We start from the raw sequence: 24,419 nt of genomic DNA, 5'->3' as shown, positions 1-24,419 counted from the left end.
GTCGCAGGTAACAGGTGGGTTTCTTGTAAAAGGCAAATGTCCACTTTGTGCCGGAGTAGGTTAGAGTAAATAAGCCGGGCCTTGCAGTAGTCATTAAGACCGCGGATATTCCAGGTCCAACATATGGTGTCAGTCATACTGTGGATCGATTGCTAGCTAGATTTTGGAGACCAATCCCGCACAGTGGCAGCACACTGCTATGGATTGCTTGGAAGGTTCAGGAAGATACTCTCTATGCTTCCGTTTGCAGCAAGACGATTAGTGGTACAGGCTATTGTTTTGTCTCGGCTCGATTATGCTAACATGCTATATCTGGGAGCCCCCTTGGCCACCACCAACAGATTACAAATTGTACAGAATTGTGTAGCTCGTATGCTAATGAATGTTGCTAAACGTACGTCGGCTCGGCCTGCCCCGTCCTCTCTTCATTGGCTGCCTGTTCAGCAAAGAGTTCAATTTAAGGCCCTCTGCATTATTCACAAATCGCTAGTAGGAAAGGGCTCCCCTTTAATCTGTTCTTGGAGTCAACGGTATGTACCCAATAGGACTCTTAGGTCAGGGAATAAAGGCCTACTGTGTGTGCCTAAAATCAAAGATGTGCGAAGTGGAGGCCGACTGTTTTCATATAATGGACCGAGACTCTGGAACACTATTCCATTGTACATACGTTCCGAATCAGACCATCTTAAGTTAAGAAAACTGGTGAAAACTTTCCTCTTCCAGTAATTGTCTCTTGGAACACCGGGTGTCTTAGCGCTGGGATGCCCATGGGTAACCACGCGCTCTACAAATGCTCTTTCATTCATTCATTCATTCAATGCAAGGAAAAATGGGGTGCAAGGCAGCAAGTACAGTCAGTGGCCAAAAGCTGGTGTTTGTGACAGGGCAAGCATACCTGGAGAGACAAGGGGCGGAGCAGCCCCATGGGGTATGAAATGGAGCCAGCAAGTGCCTGCAAGTTTGGATGGCAGAGCAATGGAGGTGGAGCATGAGTAGGCGAGAGAGGGGGGGCTGGCGGTGCCAGACCAGAGAGCACCAGCCTAAGGAGGGGCGAGGTGCATTGTACAGAAGCGGTGCAGTGAACATGCGTAGCGGTGATGTGATGCATACTGAGGGAATACAGAAAATGAGGTTATAAAAACAATGACACCTCTGTCTGAAAAGAACAAGGCAACCCAGAAGACCCCCCCCCCCACCCCAACCCAATCAGACCCACCACCCAAAATGAAGTGTGGAAACATGAATCTTGTAGAGTGAAAACAGACGAATTGCAATCAACCACAAAAGCGCCTCAAAAGGAGGACGCAGCAACCCAATGCCCACCCACCCACCACCCATACCAACGCCCCAAACCGGTCGAGCAACCACCCACAGCCTCCCCAGGGGACCACAACTGGGAAGGGAGAGGTCAATAACAGGTGGGAATCATCCCGCCGGGGCATGGCAGCGCCCGGCATACACCCCTGCCAGGAGAGGCAGGGTGGCTAAGCCAAAACTATCTGCAGACTAAAGGAAAACATCGCAGTCTATCAAAAGAATAGCAAGTGAACCCGATCCGCAGATGCAGCGGTAAGTAGCAAACACTCAGTCAAACAAGGGGCAGCAATAAGAATACTTTTCAGTCAATGTCGCTCAGGTTAACTGCAAAGGGGTCCTGTGAATTAGCCGAGGTGGCGTGATCGGTACGATCCAGCTGCTTAGCGAGGGCTCCCTTTGGATCTGGGAAGACCAGAGTTTTTGTTCCCTGCCTGACCCGCAGCTTGGCTGGATAGGCCAAGGAGTAGGACACTTCCATGTTTTTGCAGAATGTGCTTTGCGGGCAGGAATTTGCGGCGGGCAGCCTGCACAGCCATTGGCTTGTCTGCGCATGTGATGTCTGGATTGCTGCTCACTCGATAGCTTGTAGTGGTGTTTAATTTTATCAGCGCTTTGGTCCAGATTGTGCTTACTGCTCACTCGCTGTATTTCTGTATTTACTACCCCTGTCTGCCTTTCCCTCGGACCCTCCATTTTGTTGTTGTTGTTCTCCCCAGGCCCGCCCCTCAGCCACACTACCGCCTCCCTGCTGCCCCTCCCACCCACGTTCATCGAGCCTTCCTCTCTCCCAGCCTAACTGTGACCACCTGGACCAGCTTCAGTACGGTCGCTCCACCACGCTCCTCCTGTGCTTCAGCTGTGACGCTCCCTGGTATCGTTGTAGCGCGCTGAACACTGAACTGCTGCTGCCTTTGTATTTTGGCGCCTCACACGCGTAGCGCCTCTGTTGATTATCTGCCTCTTTCAGCGCTATTGGGATCACTATTGGCTTGTCTGCGCATGTGATGTCTGGATTGCTGCTCACTCGATAGCTTGTAGTGGTGTTTAATTTTATCAGCGCTTTGGTTCAGATTGTGCTTACTGCTCACTCGCTGTATTTCTGTATTTACTACCCCTGTCTGCCTTTCCCTCGGACCCTCCATTTTGTTGTTGTTGTTCTCCCCAGGCCCGCCCCTCAGCCACACTACCGCCTCCCTGCTGCCCCTCCCACCCTCCACCCCCTCCACTGTCCATTTATGTCTGATGATTCCACTCGCAGCGTCCACGCGCTACGGCCGCGCCAAAGGTAAGCCCGTCTACGCCCGTCCGCGCCTGGACCGCGCCCAGCGCCAGACCCCCTGGTCCCCGCCGCTCCCAACCCCCTAGAGTCACATATGATGCCGCTACTCTTCTCGCCCTCAACCCCGGACGCACCCCACCATGCTGCGAAGCTTCCCCAGGACGCACCCACGGCCCATTCGCCTGCCTCTCCTGCAAGTTCAACTGCTTCAGGACCCTCACAAAACCCACTTCCTCCGCACACAGCTCCGAACTCAACAGCCTGAAATGCATCCTACTGAACACCCGCTCAGTCCACAGACATGCAACAGAACTCTGGGACCTAATCGACACCGCGTCACCTGACGTCGCCTTCATTACTGAAACATGGATGAATGCATCTTCTGCCCCCGACATCGCCATACCGGACACTTACAAGATCATTCGGAAAGACCGCACCAATAAAAAAACTGGAGGAGGCATCGCCATCGTCGATAGACACACCATCAAAATCACAACCAGCTCTGACGACGATCTTGCAACCGCCGAACATCTCCCCTTTCAGATCCACACCGACCCCAGGACCACCCTTAGAGGCACCCTCATTTACAGGCCTCCAGGCACCCGATCTCAATTCAGCGACAACATCACAGACTTCGTAAGCCCGCACGCCCTCGCCTCCGAGAACTACATTCTTCTAGGAGACCTCAACTACCACCTTGAAAACATGCTCGACAACAACACCACCACCCTTCTGGACAACCTGTCCAATCTCGGACTCAAACAACTTGTTGACACTCCCACTCACACAGCCGGACACAAGCTCGACCCTATCTTCACCTCCAGCAAGCACATCTCCTTCGATCGCACTACAGCTCTCCACTGGACGGATCACAGCTGTGTTCACTTCAGCTACAAAACCACCCTATTCCACAACCGTCCACAACCCATTCCCCGGAGAAAATGGAATAAAATCACCACCGACCAACTCCTCACATCACTCAACCAAAACCCTCCCACCCTAGCAACGGACCCAGACCAAGCGGCCACCAACTTCAGGAAATGGATTACCCACAGTGCGGACGAACTAGCACCCCTGAAAAAACACCAGTTGACATCATCCAGCAAAAAGGCTCCCTGGTTCAATGATGACCTTAAAAAATCCAAAAAGACATGCCGCACCCTGGAGAAAAATTGGAGAAAAGAACCAACCCCAGACAACATGACCTCCCTCAAGACAGCCACCCGCAAACACCACCAACTGATTCGATCCGCCAAGAAATCAGCATTCAAGGACCGTCTCGACAACAATTCTCATAACAGCAAGGAACTCTTCAATATCGTCAAGGAATTCACCAGCCCTTCCGCAGCTTCCAACGATATCACTAACTCCCAAGACCTCTGCGATGCGCTATCCTCCTTCTTCTACAACAAAATTGCCGACATCCACAACAGCTTCAAGAATACTCCCAGTGACCAACCCGCCCCACCCCCTTCAGATCCCATCCCCCCAACTAACAACCTCAGCTCCTGGAACCCAATCACCATTGAAGACACCATTCGCCTCATGAACTCAATACACTCTGGCTCGCCTTCTGACCCCTGTCCCCACTACATCTTCAACAAAGCTGACTCCATCATCGCTCCCCAACTCCGCGATGTCATCAACTGCTCTTTCAACTCTGCCCCTTTCCAGAAACCTGGAAACACGCCGAACTCAGCGCCCTGCTGAAAAAACCCACAGCAGACCCCTCAGAACTGAAAAACTACCGACCCATATCCCTCCTCCCTTTCCCGGCCAAAGTAATCGAGAAAGCCGTCAACAGCCAACTCGCCGCCTTCCTTGAATCCAACAACTCCCTGGATCCCTCACAGAACGGCTTTCGAGCCAAACACAGCACCGAAACAGCCCTCATTGCGGCGACCGACGACATCCGTGCACTCCTAGACAACGGAGAAACAGTGGCCCTCATTCTACTCGACCTCTCCGCCGCCTTCGACACTGTCTGTCACAGCACCCTCATACAACGCCTCAACAACATCGGCATACAAGGAAAAGCCCTGGACTGGATCATCTCTTTCCTAGCTGGAAGAACCCAGAGAGTCCGACTCCCCCCATTCTACTCAGAGCCCACCGAAGTCATCTGCGGCGTTCCTCAAGGTTCCTCACTCAGTCCCACCATCTTCAACGTCTACATGAGTCCTCTCGCCTCCATCGCACGTCAACACAACCTCAACATCATCTCCTACGCCGACGACACCCAGCTAATCCTTTCACTCACCAAAGACCCCAACACCGCCAAATCCAACCTTCACGAAGGCATGAAGGAAGTTGCCGAATGGATGAAACAGAGTCGCCTAAAACTCAACTCAGACAAAACGGAGGTGCTCATCCTAGGATCCTCCCCCTCAGCTTGGGACGACTCATGGTGGCCTTCCGCCTTGGGATCAGCACCCACACCCACAGACCATGCACGTAACCTTGGCTTCATTCTAGACTCCTCTCTCTCAATGTCCAGACAAGTCAACGCCGTATCATCCTCCTGCTTCAACGTCCTTCGCATTCTCAAAAAGATCTTCCGCTGGATCCCCCTCGAGACAAGAAAGACTGTCACCCATGCACTGATCCCAAGTCGACTAGACTATGGCAACACACTCTACGCCGGAACTACAAAAAAATTGCAGAAAAAGCTCCAGCGTATCCAAAACGCGTCAGCGAGACTCATTTTAGACATCCCGCGCCAAGAGCACATCACCGGACACCTAAAAAACCTCCACTGGCTTCCCGTCAACAAAAGAATTACTTTCCGCCTTCTTACCCACGCACACAAGGCCCTTTATAATCTGGGACCCGAATGCCTCAACACCCGGCTGTCCTTCTCCATTCCCACCCGCCAACTAAGATCATCCAATCAAGCCCTCGCCGCAGTCCCGCGCATCCGAAAAACCACCATGGGTGGCAGATCTTTCTCCTTCCTGGCTGCCAAAACCTGGAACTCACTCCCCACCCACCTTCGCCTTACTCAGAACCACATCTCCTTCAGAAAAGAACTGAAAACCTGGCTATTCGACAAATAGTGAACCCCCCCTCTAGCGCCTTGAGACCCTCTGGGTGAGTAGTGCGCTATATAAATGCCCGAACTTGAACTTGAACTAGTCAGGGTAAAAAGACAGAGTGTTATCCTGGTGCCGGATCTCGCCCCTCTCCCTGGCAGCCCGAAGGACTGCGCCACGGTCCCGGAAATTTTGTATTTTTGCAATAATTGGACGAGCAGGAAGTCCAGGGGCAGGTCGAGGGCCGAGGGAACGGTGTGCTCTCTCCACGATGAAGACCTGGTAAAGCGCATCCCCAAAACAGTTCTCGCAACAGCTGCTCCACATACTCTTCCATCTTCGATATGTTGGTAGACTCTGGCACCCCAGTAATGCGGAGGTTACTTCTACGCGAGCGTGCCTCCAAATCGTCGTTCTTGGAGCAGATTAGTCGAGGATTTTGTCCATTTGGAGTAAATGTTGGCGATCTTGGGTGGCCGAATCCTCCGCATCAGACACTCTTGACTCGACGTGAAGCAGACGGTTGTCGTGTGAGTCTACCCTGGACTTGACCACGTCCAGGCGGGAGGATAACTGTTCAAGCTGGGTGTCGATCCCGGACACCGCCGACTTGACCTCCAACATAATGGCTTTGAGGTTGTCGTCACGTGTGGCCGCTATTTCCGCGGGGGCATGCTGGTCGCCCTGTCGACAGTACGCCCTCCTGGCGTGTCTGTCTCCGTTGTTCGAAAGTGAGCCGGGGCTGTTTAGGGTCAGCCTTACCCATGGCAACTGCCAGATGCAAGGAGCGTCAAGGATGGTGCCAAGGGCATGGCGGGTAGGCCGCGTCCAGCACAGTAGCAGAGTGGTCTGGGAATCGCCACTACAGCAGAGAGGGCCGGGAGAAGAGATCAGCGGCAGAGTCCCACACTCCGCTCGGGTGGTCTAGGTGTAAGGCCAGAGAGGACAGGAGCAGTGGGGATGCAAGGGGGGCGAACGACACCCTCCCACGAGGCAAATGCCCAACAGGCGCAAAGCCTGTGCCGTGTGTGCAACGGTGGAGGCCACGGATCCGGGCCTCATGGGTGGTGCGCGAGCCCCCAGCCGCGCCGTAGTGACCCTCCCAGGTAAGGCGCACAATCCAGGTTCGTAGTTCAGGAGGCAGGTGCGGGCCTGGCAGAAGGAGCTCAGCGCCGAAGGCTGTGGTGGCGCGAAGCAAAGGTCACGAAAGGCAGCAGGCTGAAGTTGCGGTCTGAGGTAGGCACAGCGGCAGTCCCAGGCCCGCAGAAAGTTGATGGGCCGTGGCAAAGAAGTGCACCTTGTGGACAGAAAGGGTCCGGGCAGGTAACTGAGGTAGCGGCAGCAGAGTAACCATGCCGGTGGTGCAGAAAGAAACTGTGGTTGATGAGGCAGCCCGCAGTGGTGCGGCACGGAAAGCCCCAGCAGCAGCAGAAGTCGTCGGGGGGGGCTTGGCCGGAGACATAGGCCGCCACCAGACCGCGCAGGAAGCGAGTTGGAGCTGAGGTGAGTAGTAGGCCGGAAAAGGCAAGATGGCGCAGCCTCATGTCGTTGGCCTCCGCAGCGGGTCTCAGTGGGCAGCTGGTGGATGCCCAGGTGAGAGGAATGGAGGCAGGGCAGTCGGAAGCACAGCGGCAACAGGTGGGCACAGCCGGGAGTGAGGAAGTCTCCAACGAAGGGGAAGCAGCCCGCAGCGGGGAGACGTGGGGAACGCGCCGCCCGCTTCACCCGGCCCAATGGAGTAGAGGCTGGAAACCACGCAGGTTGCCCTTTCAAGGATAGGCAGGGCTGGGTGGTACGGTGAGCCCGCTCCTAAGCCCGCCGCGGATCGCCCCCGCAGCAGATCGCCCCCGCAGCAGATCGCCCCCGCAGCAGTGAGACTCACCGGCTGAAATGTCGGAGTTGTGGCCGCAGCGTGAGGAGTTGGATGTCTGGCCTCCAGGCTGCGCAGAGCAGGCAGAAAAGGCCAGGCCCAGCCGAGCCGACCGGAACCAGGGCCCTCGACCCCGGAAACGCCGAAACTAAGCTCAGCCGGGTCGTAGTGCCTTGATAGACGGCTCAAAAGATGCCCCAGAGAAAGGTGAGCAGCGATGGTAGGGTTCCAGGCAGCGGTTGGCAAGAGGTCTGCAGGATGATGACGGATTAGAGGCTTGGCTGGCAGAGTCCACTCAAGGTGCAGCCGGCTAAGCCACACACCCCCAATTCCATTTTATTTTTAATTTCCTTGGTTCTAGTGGGCTTAGTGCCCTCCTCTGACTGGCAGATTGCAGGTAGACACCATAATCAGCACTTAGTCCAAGGAGCAGAAAGACTGTTAAGAGCTAGGGGGCATAGGTAGGCCCATGCCTTGGGGTTCGCTTCCTTGTGTAATGACCCTGTGCTCGATTGCAGTGGATTCCTACTTGGGGGGGGGGGGGGGCAGAGGGGGGGGGGCAGATTGGGGAGGATCTAATCCTGTGGCGATCCCGAGCAGAAATCTACTAGGAAGGAGGTACTGTTGTAAAGGTGAGGATTTCCCCATTACAACAGTACATTCCTGTTCAGATTCCGGCTAGGGGGCTGGGCTGTGTGTCCGAGCACGACCTCCTTTCAATTTCACAGACGGTGACGCTACAGCGCATGGCATGTTAGACATCAACATTAAAGAAGAGGAAATAGGCTGTATGGTAAGCTTGTTCCCTTTACCCGATGTAAGAGCCTGCAAAGGAAATCCCTCTGGTGCCAGCACCAGTTTTGTTCCCCAGACCTAGGTGCTATGAAGTGACCTGATGGGCAACAGAGATGACAGGAGGTTCATGTCAGTATCACCAAAGGGGTTAAATTACTAATGATCAAAAAAGCCTTGTATGGGAAAAAAAGAAGCTTTTTTTGTTCATTACTTAATGAGCTAATACATAGACTCTTATTGAAAATCTCTCTGTAGGTCTGGCGCAGACAGCTTTAGATGTCTTGCCAGTATCATGCTAGTAATAAGCATTTGCAATGCAGTAGGTCTCGCATTTTCGAGAGTTTAAGCTATTGGCACTGTAAATGACAATGCATTTTATTTATGTTTTGTTTATTAACACATAAATAAAAGGTATTGTAATTTACAATGCCAATAGCTCAAACTTATAAATGCGAGACCTATTCGAAGAATCGACCACCATTTACCCGGGCTGCTTGGAAAGTGAACGCACGCATGGCGCGCTGAATGTTGCAGGAAAGCATGTCGTGCCTGCAGTAGGAGAAGCTCATTAAAGAAAATATTGCTTACAGACCAAAAAAGACGTACTGTGTAACAACCGAAGTGAAAGGGCCAGTCCTCATGGGAGGTTACAAATAGAGACAAGGCGGTTCTAGGGAGGGACTAACAAGCCTATTTATGAATGAGAAGCCAGCATTTAAGCAGGGCAATGACACAAGCCAATGCCAAATGTGAGTGAAAGGTGGGCGGGGCTTCTATTCCATACTCCAATACAGCATGCCGCAAAGCAGCACATGCACTGCCCAGGCTCTACCTAAAAAAACAAATAGATACAAAAATACATAGATACATATATATATACATGCATGGAGAAACTTTGGGACTACCCTCTTCGTCAATTGGCTTGTTCAGCTGTCATTTACATATGGTTTCCGTTCCCTGAAGCGTGGACCAATGGGTAAACCCACTTCTGAATGAGCTCTTTTGCACTGGGAGTAACATTTTACCATATGATGTGCAAATCCACCTTAAATGAAAAGCACTTTCAATATATTGAGCCAGTACTTAGCTTTCCACTTTTTTTTTCCCTTTTTAGGGCTCGCTGCGAAAAGCGCGCTGTCGCGGAGAGAACTATAGATTTCGGCTCAGCCGACAACGAGTGGAAAGTGGAGACGAGACCTGGCCACGCGCAGCACTTTGTCATAGGATAACGATGCGCGTGTGAACTTCTGCTGTTTTCAGCATGGCAGAAAGAATCGGATCGCGTTGCGCGCCTCATGAACAGTTCACGTGACTGACTTTGGAATGCAGGGGGAGTCTGCAAAGGGGCGTGTGGCGCTGTTCACGAGGCGCGCGGCGCTGATAAACAGGCTGGCACTTTGTGAGCATTCCACGAGAATGCATGTTCTTGCCTTCTCTTTCTCTCGTTGCTTTTCCTTTCCGTAGTGTTTCAACATTTGCTACCGGCATTTAGAGTGCTCTATATGCACACATATACATTTTTTTTTAAAAGTGTTTTTTTCCCCCCTTTTCACGCATGGGAAACCTAAGTGATTTGCTTTTATTTTCACCACACTGGCACCTCACTGTAGGTTGCACCACAGCGCTTGTTCTGATATTGTTCATTTCCTCTGTGTTGGATGGGAGTTTATTGCAGCTAAAATAACCAGCCGCTTCCTAGTTTTTGTGGGGCTGTGTGTTTTTGCAGCAGCCCGGCAAGGCACTGACGCAAACGAAATCCTGAAAAACAATGCAGTCTTTCAAGCTGTTCAGACAGAAAACACACGAAAACACGGTGACTCAAAGCCCTGCAGTGCTTGAGCAGAGGCGATTATTAATATTATGATTGGGCGTTAATGGCCGCAGCTTGTCAGTCTGTAACCCGTTTAATTATGTTGCAATAACAATGTTAGCTGCTAGACGAGCACCTCGGTGCAGCATACTTAACAGCATTAAACCAGGCAGAAGCCAACCGTTGTGGCACTGTATCCGACAGCCCAGGATTTGTATTTGAAGTGCAACAATAACGCAGACAGTACCACCGGGCGGCAGATCCAGCCACAGTGCCACACCGTCAACCACTCTTCACGGGAATCCACCCGCCTTTACGTCCACATTATTACCTGCGAGTGCGGGCTCAAGTTCAGAAGCGCACTCACTCTTTCAATAATAACCCCCCCCCAACAACAACAAAATACTCCCTACCGCACTCGCTAAGGTCTTTATCTAATGAATGTTACAAGTAGACCGACAATGCCGACCTCGGAATGATGGGGGGTTCGTTCAGTCTGCCATGCCGGGGGTCGAACTTTAAGATCGCATTACTAGTCAGTGGTGATCGTTCAACTCTGAGAGCCTCCCTCCCGCGCTTTGCGGAGCTGCAGGGTGTGCAGAGTGGCTGACTGGCACTGCAGGGGTGCCGGGGCACCGAGTTCCTGGTATTAGTGTACAACGGCAGGAGTAAGCAAGCCTTGTCTGCCAGATAGCCCTCAGGAAACACATTGGCGGAAATGTTGCCAGAGCCCCTGGGGTAGCCACGACCGATGTACCATGGATGGGGGCGGGGGGGAGCGTACAGGCTGGGGTCAGTGGCCCCGGGGTGGTCACCACCACAGCATCTCTCAGCATCACTCAGCGCCACCACAGCATCACTCCGCGCCACCACATTCTCACTCAGCACCACCACAGCACCACTCAGCACCACTCCCACAGCTAGCACCACCACAGCATCACTCTGGAACACTACAGCATCACTCAGGGCCTCCACAGCATCACTCAGGGCCTCCACAGCATCACTCAGGGCCTCCACAGCATCACTCAGGGCCTCCACAGCATCACTCAGGGCCTCCACAGCATCACTCAGGGCCTCCACAGCATCACTCAGGGCCTCCACAGCATCACTCAGGGCCTCCACAGCATCACTCAGGGCCTCCACAGCATCACTCACTGCCTCCACAGCATCACTCACTGCCTCTACAGCATCACTCACGGCCTCTACAGCATCACTCACGGCCTCTACAGCATCACTCACGGCCTCTACAGCATCACTCACGGCCTCCACAGCATCACTCACGGCCTCCACAGCATCACTCACGGCCTCCACAGCATCACTCTCAGGGCCTCCACAGCATCACTCTCAGGGCCTCCACAGCATCACTCTCAGGGCCTCCACAGCATCACTCCCAGGGCCTCCACAGCATCACTCTCAGGGCCTCCACAGCATCACTCAGGGCCTCCACAGCATCACTCAGGGCCTCCACAGCATCACTCAGGGCCTCCACAGCATCACTCAGGGCCTCCACAGCATCACTCAGGGCCTCCACAGCATCACTCAGGGCCTCCACAGCATCACTCAGGGCCTCCACAGCATCACTCAGGGCCACCACTTCACTCAGGGCCACCACAGCATCACTGAAGGCCACAGCATCACTCGTCGCCACCACAATATCACTGAACGCCACAGCATCACTCATCGCCACCACAACATCACTGAACGCCACAGCATCACTCGTCGCCACCACAACATCACTGAACGCCATAGCATCACTCGTCGCCACCACAACATCACTGAACGCCACAGCATCACTCGTCGCCACCACAACATCACTGAACGCCACAGCATCACTGAACGCCACAGCATCACTCATCGCCACCACAACATCACTGAACGCCACAGCATCACTCGTCGCCACCACAACATCACTGAACGCCACAGCATCACTCGTCGCCACCACAACATCACTGAACGCCACAGCATCACTCGTCGCCACCACAACATCACTGAACGCCACAGCATCACTCGTCGCCTTCACAGCATCAATCTGTGCTACCATTCAACAACAACTGGTTCAAATATGCTCTCTCAATGTTTCAAGCTTTATTACAAATGTCACAAAAAGATGTTAATATTTCCCTTCTGTTCTTGGATTTTCGTCACAATAAAATTCACTGAACATAATCTTCACAAGTTATTTACAAAAGTTTAAGCTATTTCCATTATAAATTACAATCACTTTTATTTAAGTATTAATTAATTAAAAACATTAAAAGCCATTGTTATTTGTAATATCAATACATCTAAGTCACGTAAATACAAAACATGTTGCATTACAAATGCTATAGGTGTCACGTTTGCAAAAGTTATAACTATTGGCATTGTAAATGACAAAGCTATTAATTTAGCTATTTTCAAAACCAACACATAAATAAAAAAATTGTCATTTACGAGACCAATAGCTCAAACTTTCCTAATGCGAGACCTATTGCATTGCAAATGATTGTTATGTTTCGTTTTCTTGTTTGTTTAAACTATGGATTCAGCTTACAGTAATTCAAAGGCATGAATATTTTCTTTGGATCTGTAAAGAATCCTATTTTCCTGTGATGTGCATTAAAATAAAAAAGGGTTCTATTCTTGTTAATGGTACTCCTTCATGCTAGGGAACACCCATACTATTCTATTAAATGTTTATGCAGTGGGTATTGACATTTTATTGCAAGCATTTTTGTACTACATTTAAATGGCGACGTGTTTTTTTAATGTTTGTGCCACATGCTTGCAATAAAACATTTTAAGAAAAAAACATTGACTCAGTTTGCCAAAGCTAGCCAGACCTTATGGGTAATGCTTCCTCGGTATTATTTCACTATTGTAGCATTGAATTGGTGCCATGTAATTTATGTAGGGTGATGTTTGATTTCCGGCATCACTACAAGAGTACAGATAGAACTTGTTTTCGAAAGAATAGATTACAAGACTTAGATTGAAAGATTAAAGTAAAGCTTTATGGGTGATAGACGATCCATATTTGTTCTGTTTTCAGTTTATCCTTTTACTCAAAATTCTGACTCTTGATTTCACATAATGGCTTAGTATGCATACATTAACTATTTCAATAATGACCCGCCTGGCCCCTATTTCCAGTTTTCATATTGCAGCGGTTGCAACACCCAACTCCGACTTCAGTGTTGAACTGCAATCCGATTCTGACTTTGAAGCAGACGCATCCGTGTTCTTCGGGCCATTGTTGAGTGCAGTAGATTATGCCCGTCAAAGAGCCCATACTGCAAATATTTAAACTCCTTCTGGCTCTCCTTATGTAGCTGTCCGAGCCATCAGTCAGCCTTCTACTGGTCCGCACTTATGTGCTGTAGGTTTGCTCATTTGTTCCTCCCTCAATACCTTCTAGGATTCCAGTGGCACAGTCTCTGCTGTTGGTTCTGGAATATCCTCGGCTATGGCCTGCCCATTGTCAAGCTGCACAGTTGTTGGGACGGAAAAGCCCTCTGCATGGTAACGGACGTTTACTCCTACCCTAGGTATCCAACTGTAAAGTTGTCTGGATCCCTAATGATGATTTTTTGTTGTTGTAATAGTTAAACACGCATCATGCGTGTCCGCTATCACCTAAGCCTATCTCATGTTTTGCAGTCTTGTTTGCCGGGAGGGGTGCCCAAAGTGCTATCCTCACAGTGGTGGAAGATTACTGCCTTTACCAGGAGTTGAACAGCATGAGTGTGGTGGTGACTGCATACCATGTAGTGATCAATAGAAGTGAACAGGTCCTTTTTAACACCAGTCAGTGGAGTGAGCCCTATGAGCGGACTCTTTTTTTTAAAGTTCTGCTGCTGTTTGCTTAACTCATGCTTGGCCTGCATCAGTTAGATGTTAGGTGCTGTGCAGTGCGGGAGTTGGGACACTGCACTGATTGTATCTGTGCCTGGGAAGCATATAGTACAAGGATAGAGCTGTACTATGCAGCATGTGCCTGGTGAGTACATGTACTGGGTGTATGTGTAACTGCGAGGAGTACAGTACATGAAAGGTGTAATGTTATTTAGAGCGCGCATGATGAATGTGTGCGCTGGCTGTAAGGGTGCCTGCAAGTGGTACAATACAGAAAGGCTAGAGTACTGAACAGTGCATGCAGAGTGAATGTGTTTACTGAGGGTGTTTACCTGTGGTGGGACAGTACATGAATGTAACCGTGCTGGGCAGTGCATGTGCTGTATAGGTACATGGAGTGCAAGTGTGCCTGTTATGGTATATTACATGAAGGAGCATGGGCTTCATTTTGGAAGGCCCACGTCTGGTAAAGATATGAGGAGTAGAGGAATCCCCCCAGACAGATTATGTATTGTTGCATTCCTGTGAGCTGGTTGGGACACACTGGATGAGGGAGAGTAAGTCTTCCCCTGTAAACTTCAAGGCTGCTTTTAGATTTAGTGAGAGATCACAAGGAAGGGGCTGGGACCCATTGGAATGCGCTGTACTGAAAGCTCTTGTTTTTAATCTGCCGGTTAGTTGCACACCTCTGTATTTTAGCAGCTTCTTTATAACATCCCTCTGTTTTAAATTGTATTGTACTGTCCTATTTTAACAAATCCACTTACTTGGATATTTATCCTGCACTCTACTGCCTCCTTGCACATTTCTTCGGTCCTCCCTGGTCCGCTGCAGCATTTTGCCAATTGAAGCGGATGGAGGACCAAAGGCCCTGACTCATTTCCGGGATTCTTCCCGCTCGGTCAGTGCTCTAGGCTCCAGCAGCACCTATTTAGGGTAGAGCTGGAGCGCACGCACTGCGGATGCGCGCTTCGGGTGCGCTTCTGGTGCGCTTAAGGCAAGCCCGTCATCACCCATCCGCGCCTGGACCTGGCCCAGGGCCAGGACCACTGGCTCAAAATATGCTCAGAATGTTGGAATACACTATTCAAGGGAGAGCCTTCTTTCACTGGGTCAGCTAAGGGGCAAAAACTGCCACCAATTCACCTGTAATGGGCTATTCTCAACAGACAACCCACATTGTTTAGGATGCTCTAAGAATATTCATAAGGATGATGGGGTGGAATTAAAATCTGTTAAAAGTTCAATCAAGGTTATCAAAACTAAAACACAACTAATTCTAGCCTTGATCAATGCCAGGTCCTTGATCAAGCATAAATACGAGATCTCTAATTTCATTCTAGACTACAAATTGGATATCCTATTTGTTATGGAAACTTGGGGTGAGGAAACACCCGACTTTGATTTTAACATTGCAGTGCCAACTGGATATAAAGTTACTAGGCACTACAGATCCATAAAAAAAGGTGGGGAACTTGTAGAACACTGCTCAATACGCCCTTCCCCAGACTGCGAGGCACTATATTTCAACATTAATGTCTCTAATCAAGATACCTTCAAAGGATTGCTAATATATCGCCCGCCTGGCTCAAAAGTTAATTTTTTAACTAACCTATCATTCTTACTAGAACCGGGTATTTCATCCAGCTGCTTTACTATGCTAGGTGATTTGAATTTTCACTTGGACATATTAGCTGACAAAGATACTCAGGAACTTTTAAACATTACCTCAGATGTAGGTCTCCAGCAGCTAGTTGAAGGGGCGACACATCAAGCTGGTCACACCTTGGACGGTGTGTTCACAAACAATCCTACCGTATCCATCACTTCTTTCCTCCCCCTGACATGGACCGATCACTATGCTGTTATATTTCCTTGGACTTTGCCTGGTCCTATGATTACCAACACAGCTAGCAATACATCTGCCAGGAGAGCCTGAAATAAGATCGACCCTGGGGTTTTTAGAAACCCAGTTAATCCAAAGTATTCCTGTCCCTGAGTTGGAGGCAGATGGATCACCGAGAGGTTATACATCTTGGCTAGATCTTAACTTCACCAAAGTAGCCCCTATGACCGAGGTTAATAGAAATAGAAAACATCCTTCGACTCTATGGTTCACTGAAGCCCTAAGACTAGACAAACAAGTGTGAGGAGACCAGAAAAATTATGATGCAGCTGAAAAAGAACAATATAAGCCTATGCTAGCAGACTATGAAAAAAATTATTACAGAGAAGAGTTATTTTTACACTGAGAAAATAGAAATGGCGGGAAACTCCAGTAAGGATCTTTTTTTAGTCATATCTAATCTGACTACCACCAAAAAGGGATAGCAACGAGAACTGTACTCCAGATTTTTGCAATTTATTGGCCTAGACTTTTAAAACTAAGGTAGATCAGATCTTTGACCAATTTGCCGGACATATTTCTCAAAATGCTGACCCAGATCAGGGAGTTAAAGCCATAACACCATTAATAAATGTTACTGCTTCTTCCCCAGAGCAGGTTGCTTCCCTTCTCCTAAAAACGAAGTCTGGTTCTCCGGATGGCCCTTGCCCTCCTAGATTATTGCATACCATTAGTCACATCATTAGTCCTCAGTTATCTGGCATTTATAATCAAATGCTTTTACAAGGTACCTTCCCTACTTTGTGGAAACAGGCCTGTATATGGCTATTAAAAAAAAAAAAAACAATCTTGATGTAATGGATCCAGCCAACTATAGGCCAATTGCGAGACTACCGCTGCCTGCTAAAATAATTGAGAAAATTCTTAACACTGAACTTTCCACATACATTTTGAATAATGATGTTCTAGACCATAGCCAATTTGGCTTTCGTACATGCCATAGCACTGAAACAGCCCTAATTAAGATCACGGAGGAGATTCCTGCCACACTTGATGGCGGGGGATCAGCAGCCCTGATCCTCCTTGACTTGTCCGCAGCATTTAATACCGTGGACCGCAACTTATTGACAGAACGGCTGAAAACCATTGGCCTTGGAGGGATGGCCTTGTCAATTTTAACATCTTTTTTAGCAGATAGGTCTCAGATAGTGCAACTAGGTGATTTTAAATCCAAACCTTTTACACTGCCGTGTGGGCTGCCACAAGGCTCCTCTTTGAGCCCTACACTTTTTAATATATATGTCTGAACTAGCACCCCTGATCAGAAGTTTTAATCCGATTCCGACCTCGTATGCAGATGATACTCAATTGGTTATTTCAACCATTGATTAGGAGGTCGATCATGCTAACAACCTGTACGAATGCATGATCTCCTTGAGTTCTTGGATGAGCAAACACTGTCTGAAGCTCAATTCAAGTAAAACAGAGGTGGTGCTTTTTGGTAAACTGGCCCCTTTCTGGTCACCAGTTTGGTGGCCAAACATCTTGGGCACCCCTCCTACGCCGGTAGTGAAAGCTAAAAAATTGGGGGGTCATATTGTTGAGAAGCTGAACTTTAAATCCCAAGTCTCTAAGGTGTCTTCTGCATTTTTCACCATCAGAACAGTGCTCAAAATTCTTCCATTTGTTCCGTAAAGCACTAGGAAAACAGTTTTAACCTCCCTTGTTTTGTCCAAACTAGACTCCTTTAATGCCCTATATATTAATTTACAGTCTGGTCAACTTAGAAGACTGCAGTCCGCACCTAATGATGCTGCTAGAGTGGTACTTAATGTCCCCAAACACCTCTCCATTAGGCCCGGACTACAAAAGCTGCACTGGTTGCCAGTAGCTCATCGTGTGAAATTTAAAGCCCTGTGTTTAGTACATAAGGCTTTACACAGAGTTGGGCCCCGTTTTTTTTGCATATCTTTAATGGGCACTCCCCCTCCAGACAACTGCGTTCGGCTACTGCATTTTTAATGCCTACCTACAGAATCAGGACAACAAACTTGGGGGGCAGGAGTTTCAGTCATAGCACCATTAGGCTCTGGAACTCTCTCCCGCTTATTCTTAGAAAGATACAGTGTCTGATAGAGTTCAGGAAAAAACCTCAAAACATTGCTATTCTAAAACTAAGCTCCCGCAGTATGCTGTCCAGAAGCGCCTAGACACCTAAGGGTAGTAGTGCGCTATAGAAATTGTGATTACATAATATAATATTTCAGAAAGAAGATGTGCCTGATAAGGAAATCATAAAGAGTGGAGCTGAGAGTCCGAGATTATCCTTTTGATGCTAATATCACGGTGCCTGACATCCCGGTGTGAACTCTAGCCACTCCCATAGGCTGTATTATGAGACTACCCCCTTTGGAGTCTCCTGGTGTGAAAGACTGCTTTTCATGAGGAAGCGGGAGAGAAGTATCTACTTCAGAAAAAGCAGAACGTCAACATAAAATTTCAAAGTCCCAGACCCTAAATCACATTTGGTGTCTGGAAATAGACTATAAGAGTGTGGTTGATACCCAAAAAATTGTCTGCCAAGCAGCCAGACAGGCATCACCCATGAACACCAAAAACACCTGCTCTGGAGCCTTGAGCACCAGCTCCTACCTTCTTTACAAGACCAGTGCTCCATATGAAGAGGACAAGAACATTGGAAGGAGTGAGAACCTGTAGGGAGTCCTGTTGTGTTGACTTTCAGTGGGAGGTGTGACGAGATGGTAGCTACACTAATCAGGTCGTTGCTCGTGTACCGAACTGAGTCAGTGACCCCAGTATGCCAGGAGGGGACCGCCGTGAAGATAACCATGTAAAAAGATTGCTATGCGGTAAGGGCGGAAGCAGTGGGAAAGACTGATTTGGGATCAGGGATGAAGTCTGCAGGACACCATAGCAGCAACCCCCATATGCCACAAGGGGTCACTGTGGTAAGGACATCCATGCTGTAAGGGACAAACCCTTGCATGGAAGTGGTGCGGCAAACCCATATGTCAGGTGGGGATGCTGGGAATAATTGTGCCGTGCGGATTGGGCAGGAGCCTGTGAACTGTAAGCTGTGGAAACCCATAGATCACCAGGAGCAATGAGAACTGTAGTTGACCAGACTCAGTGGACCAAGGTAGGACACCATGGGAGTATTGCCACATCAGTGAGGTCAGGAAGATCAGAAACAACCCACTCTACAACAGCCCTCTCCCACCCAAACACACACAACCTTTAGGAGCGTGGAAACGTATCCCAGAAGAGCCGCGCAGATATACCTCTGATTGCTGCCGTAGCACGAATGCGTAAGCTAAGGAGAGAGCCTGCTCTTGCCTAGTGCTGCTGCTAAGTCCTCATGCATCTGACTCTCAGCAGCTTCAGTCTTGCTCAGGTCAGTGCCTGTGGACGGGGCATTCTCCAAGACGCTGCATGCTTCCTCCCTGCTAGAGTGGGGTAAAGCTTGTTATGGGCCTACTGGAAGCTGGGGGACTCGCTGTTGAAAGCTCTGCGGAGCTTAGACACTTTTGACTGTATTTGCAGACTCAGAATGGAGTGTTGCGATAAGGCTTGCCAGTGTACATTCTCTGGATGCGGCCACCAGTGAATGGGGAATAACCCTATTCATAATGTGAGGAACAGGTGGGGCAGGGACTTGCCAATGAAACGCTAGAGCCCTGATCTCAAGGGGGGAATTGTGTTGTCTGTGAATGCGGTAACTTTACTTTGAATGAGTAGAGTTAGAAATAAAAAACTACTTTCGGTTATGAAAGTAGTATTTGACAAGACATTGATTAATTGCTGTTGCTGTGTGCTTTTTTGTGTTATGAGCTGTGTCCACTGATCTTTATCCATACCTCACCCCTGAGGGAGGCTTAGACTGCGTTCACGTCTACCACTGAGAGTCAAGTGCAGAAGGGGTACTTGGCCCAGTTGCTAAGGATCCCTAGTAGGTCGGGCCCTGGAACATCTAGAGTTAAAGGTCTCAACTCCCACGTTTGGCCCAGTGACCTCTGCATGCCCTGTGGCCCTCAAAGGGGTTCTGACAACAGTTATTAAAGCAAATGCTGGCGTAAATGAGAACGCTCTTCCAGCTCCACTGCCTCAGCAACAGTAAAGCCAGATGATACAGGAAATATTTCTGTCAGATTTGGATATTTCTTAAGACCTCAAACATCATCCAGGGTCCGATATCAGAAGCCTTACACTGCCACCACAGAAGGTTGATCTAGTGGGAAAGCCCTTGAAAGATCTCATAGCACTGGCGAGGATTCTTTCTTTCACAGTGCTAGTACTCGCAGTTCACATCCCTTGCACTACAGACACAGTGCTGCTGATGTGGCCTTCACATCTGCAGCACACTTCTTGAGTCCAAGATACATAATGGACTTTCAGGATTGGATGCTGTCCGTGCAGTGTGTTAGTGAATGTCCTGACTGATGCAGGGTAATGTCTTGACCAACAGGATACAAAGGGTTGCGTGCATAAATTGAAGGGGTGCTTCTATTAGAAGAGAGTTGTTTGAGGCCACTCACAAAACGGGTGAACCAGCTGGTATCTGAGAGGCCCTTTCTGGCAGAGAGTTTTAAATTAGGGCGTAATCTGTAGTGTGACAAGCTACTGAAAGGTCTTGGTGAACCTTTAGGCATTATGTTTTTTTCCAGGAATTTTCTTAAAAGCTGGTTGTTTAACTGTTCTCTCAAGGATCGTTTGCGAGTGCTCTTAAAGGCCCATAAGCCTGTTCTTAAAGGGATTCAAGACTGTGCCCTTTTAAACTTTGGTTGGCTGCACAAAGTGAAATTCTGGTTTGATGCCAATAGATGGTCTTGTTTTGCTTTCTGCAATGTATGTGGTCCCCTTCTCCACTATGCCATGTGAAAAGTGCTAATAGCCTACATTTTAGTATGTTGAGCACACACTGATAGTTTTTTAAAATTGATTTTAGACCCAGTAGGAGAATTATTTTTAAGAAAAAAAAGCAAATTTCTTGGCTGAACCATGTATGCCACGACTTGGTATCTGGTAAACTCCAATATTTCATTGTTTTGTGAGTGTGAGTACCAGCTGAGATTGGTACTCTTGGCTTCTGGGTTTATTTGACAGCAAAATGTTATGTGCAGGTTCTTCACTCTTTGCATCGAGGATGTGTCTAGGCATAGGAATACTGGTCAATACATTAGTGGGATCTTAATCTCTTCTCTCTCTTCTGTATACCAGAACCCTTTAAAGCAGTTCATTTTCCTTCAACCGGTTGTTGAGATGGTCCATCCAGTTTGCGATGTCATACCTGACTTGCATCTTTGTATTAAAAATGAATGTGTATCTTTTTCTAGTCCGTCTACATATTGAATTGCTGCTGGTGCAGTTAAAAAGCTGTGCTGAGGGCTTGAAACCATTGATGATTCAATTATTTTTTCTATTTATTTTTATAACCAGATTTTATTGCTTTTAAAAAGACAGTCATTTATAGGATACAAGTTGACTTTGAGATAATAATTTTCACAAGTCACAATGCCATTGTGAGCACATGTGGTTAATCCAATTCTGATTTCATAGGTTTTGATTTCATAGGATTTATAAGCTTTCTTCTAGGACTGAATACATGAGATTCCTCTTCACTCTGTCAGTTGAGAAATATTTCATAATCTCATAAGTTGAAGAGCGGTCCAAGATCATCAGTGTTGCTTGTTGGACATCATCTATGGAGAGGAGATCCATTAGAGTAGTTATAGCACCCAACATAAAGCTGAAGTTGTCTGGGACCCTACTTGACTAGCATCCTGAAGTTCAGCTGTGGTTTTCTGCTAGAGAAGGTTGATAGTTACTTGTTTCTTGGAGTCAAGGACTCTGCCCTGCATAATCGGAATGTTCTGAAGCTGTGCGTTGTAGGATGTTTAATGAAGATTCATATGTGCATGATCCAAGAAAATGCTCTGATATAGTCTTTGATCTTGTTTGTGAATTTTGCAAATGTGCAATTTTATTGTTGCAGGGGATGTTTTTATTTAATTTGGTGGCTTATAAGCTCCTCAAGCAACAAGGTAGTCACTCCTAATTTTGAATGAATCCATGTTTGTAGCCTACTAACTATTTTCCTCTGTTTCCTATAAAGATGATGCCTGCTCTGGGTTTTTGTTGAAGATATGTCTTTGTTTCAGGTTTCAGCTATTCAAGTCAAATGCTTCCATGAAATTATTACCATCGGCTACAGGGTGTATCGTTCCTATGAACTTCCATGGTTTCGAACACTAAGCTGGTAAGTGTTATCAACAACTTCAAAATGTCGTATTGCCTTGTAGCAGAAGAAATCTGCATATATCTGCATTGAAAGTTGTATTTGTTCAAATTTGTATGGTATTAACTCATCCAAATAATATTTTGTTGTTTGCAAGGCAGGCAGATTTGAGCGGAGGCATCAACACAGAAGTCTGATCAAGGCTATTTTGAAGGTGCAAATGAGCACACAGATCTGATGTGTGAGAAATGTTACTTGTGCAAAAACAAGTTGATGGACAGAATGCCGAACAATATCATACATTCACCCCAGTACAGAGATCTGGGCCTAAATCCATTGTTTTTTCTCTCACCATGTCGTTCCAGTTTGAACCTAGCCATATGCAAATTAGTCTTGACCCTGTTCCTCATGGGTACAGCCCAGCCCAAATTGCCAAGCCAGGTCCTCCCTGGACTAGAAACAAGCATCCTAGGAACTGTTTCGGGGTTTCACCCCTCTTCAGCCAGGATAACTTGAATCCAGTGGCATGGAGAGCACAGGACCCACGTCTGGGCATACCCTTCCCACTCGGGGTGACAAATGCAAAAGCAACAGTTGATGGACAAAATGCCGAACAATATCATATATTCACCCCAGTACAGAGCATTGGGCCTAAATGCATAGTTTTTTTTCTCACTATGCCGTTACTTGCACATCAACTTGAATGAAGTCACTTATGATAATGTGTCTGCCCCATCTGGTTTAGAGAAAAAATTAACTGTCAATTATTTGAATGGTTTTGTACAAAGCATCTAGATATTTCCCCAGGTCTCCATTATCAGTCTGAAAACCAATTTGGTTCTCAGAATGTGTTTCCAGTTAGCGTTGAGAGGACAAACGTCCTCACATCGCAAGGTAATTTGTGCCCTTATTTTCGTCTCAATTTCCTGGTCTTTACTGCTTCTTTTTTACTTACTCCATTTTAATCAAGTCAAGTGAGGGTGCTTCAACTTTTTGTTTTGCTGGATGGTGAGACCATCTAAAGTGTAACCTGACCCATAGGAGAGCTTTCCTACATGACACCTCAACAAAAAATCCAGAGACTTTTGTTTGATCTTTGCTAATCCTCTTAACCTATTCTTCAATGAGTGTATCTTCTGACGCCATCATGTCAAAACATTAATTGTTCCATTACCTGTGTGTGCTAACACATGGTTGATGTGCTATATGAATTTAGTTGAGGACAGTGAAGATTTCTCTTTTAGTTGCCTCTCATCCTGTTGGCCTTGACAACCTCTATATAGTTTTTATTTAGAAACCATCAACTCGACTGGTAAAGTTAGAGGAGCAGGGCAACCACATCCTGCCAGGCTTTGTAACCTGAAACAAAGAACGACCCAAAACCAGTTTTGCTTCTTGTGCATCCCTGTCCAGATCTGTTCAGTAGCAGCTCCACCCAAATTTGGACATCAGATTTGTGCCGAAGGTGAAAATTAGATTTTCCACAAACACAATAGATCTTTCAGGTTGAGCACAGATAGTGGTTTAGTATAGGTTATTCGGCACCACTAAGAAATTCTCACAAATAATATCTCTTTGGGGTTATATTTGACGGTGCTAAAAGGTAGAAGGAACCACCCTAATCCTTCTCAAAGACGACATGAGCCTTACACAAGCTATAATACTCCTTAGCACACGTAAATTGAAATGATGTTATATATACAAGTGTTTCCACATTCACACGACTTTTTCAAGCCTATTTCCAGATCTGTTCTTTTTCATCAGTATGCGGTGATACTTCCAACCCGCATGGGGGTTCTACGGGGGTCCTCAGCTGTATTTTTCTATGATTGCAGTCCATTTATCTCCATGTTTTAATTGTTTCTGGAAGGCTTTCGCCCGATATATCGCAGCCCGAGAAGTATTCCCCGTTTATGATCAGCGTGTCCGCTCGAAAAAGTCGTAGGGTTACATTCCCAGATACGACGAAACATGTGTCGGCTGTGTGGCTGTGTTGAAAATTTCCAGTGAACAAGAATAAAACAGAAATTGAAGAACCAATAACAACTACTTCTCATGATTGTATCAGAATGTGGAAACACTTGTATATATAACATCATTTCAATTTACGTGTGCTAAGGAGTATTATAGATCTTTCAGGTTGTCCCATTAGTAGGATAACACTGTTCACCCTGCATCCCAAATGTGTAAACTCATTATTCTACCATTTATTTTTCCATGGATATTGCTTGTCCAAATACCCCTTAACGTTAAACTGGAAATGCCAGCTCTTCCCTGTTGGCACTGACTAGCCTAGTAGGAGCCCTTCACCTTTTGAAATTTTGACTATGTAGACTAGATATAAAGGCCTTCAGACAGTTCAGTGACTGCCTGGGGTGAC

The 24,419-nt window shown here is 47.7% G+C and overlaps 1 protein-coding gene across 1 annotated transcript in view; it reads left to right on the top strand.

Moving 5' to 3' along the window:
• Positions 1-24,419, top strand: part of CDS1 (CDP-diacylglycerol synthase 1) — a 762,211-nt gene that overhangs the window by 336,808 nt on the left and 400,984 nt on the right. The window contains exon 4 of the mRNA XM_078676295.1: positions 21,963-22,060. Within this exon, the coding sequence (XP_078532421.1) occupies positions 21,963-22,060 (98 nt within the window). The remainder of the gene's footprint in view (positions 1-21,962; positions 22,061-24,419) is intronic.

Source organism: Lissotriton helveticus, chromosome 2_1, assembly GCF_964261635.1.
Source record: "Lissotriton helveticus chromosome 2_1, aLisHel1.1, whole genome shotgun sequence".
Lineage (NCBI taxonomy): Eukaryota > Metazoa > Chordata > Amphibia > Caudata > Salamandridae > Lissotriton > Lissotriton helveticus.
Note: the sequence above shows the minus strand (reverse complement) of the source record. Positions and strands in the feature narration are given on the sequence as shown.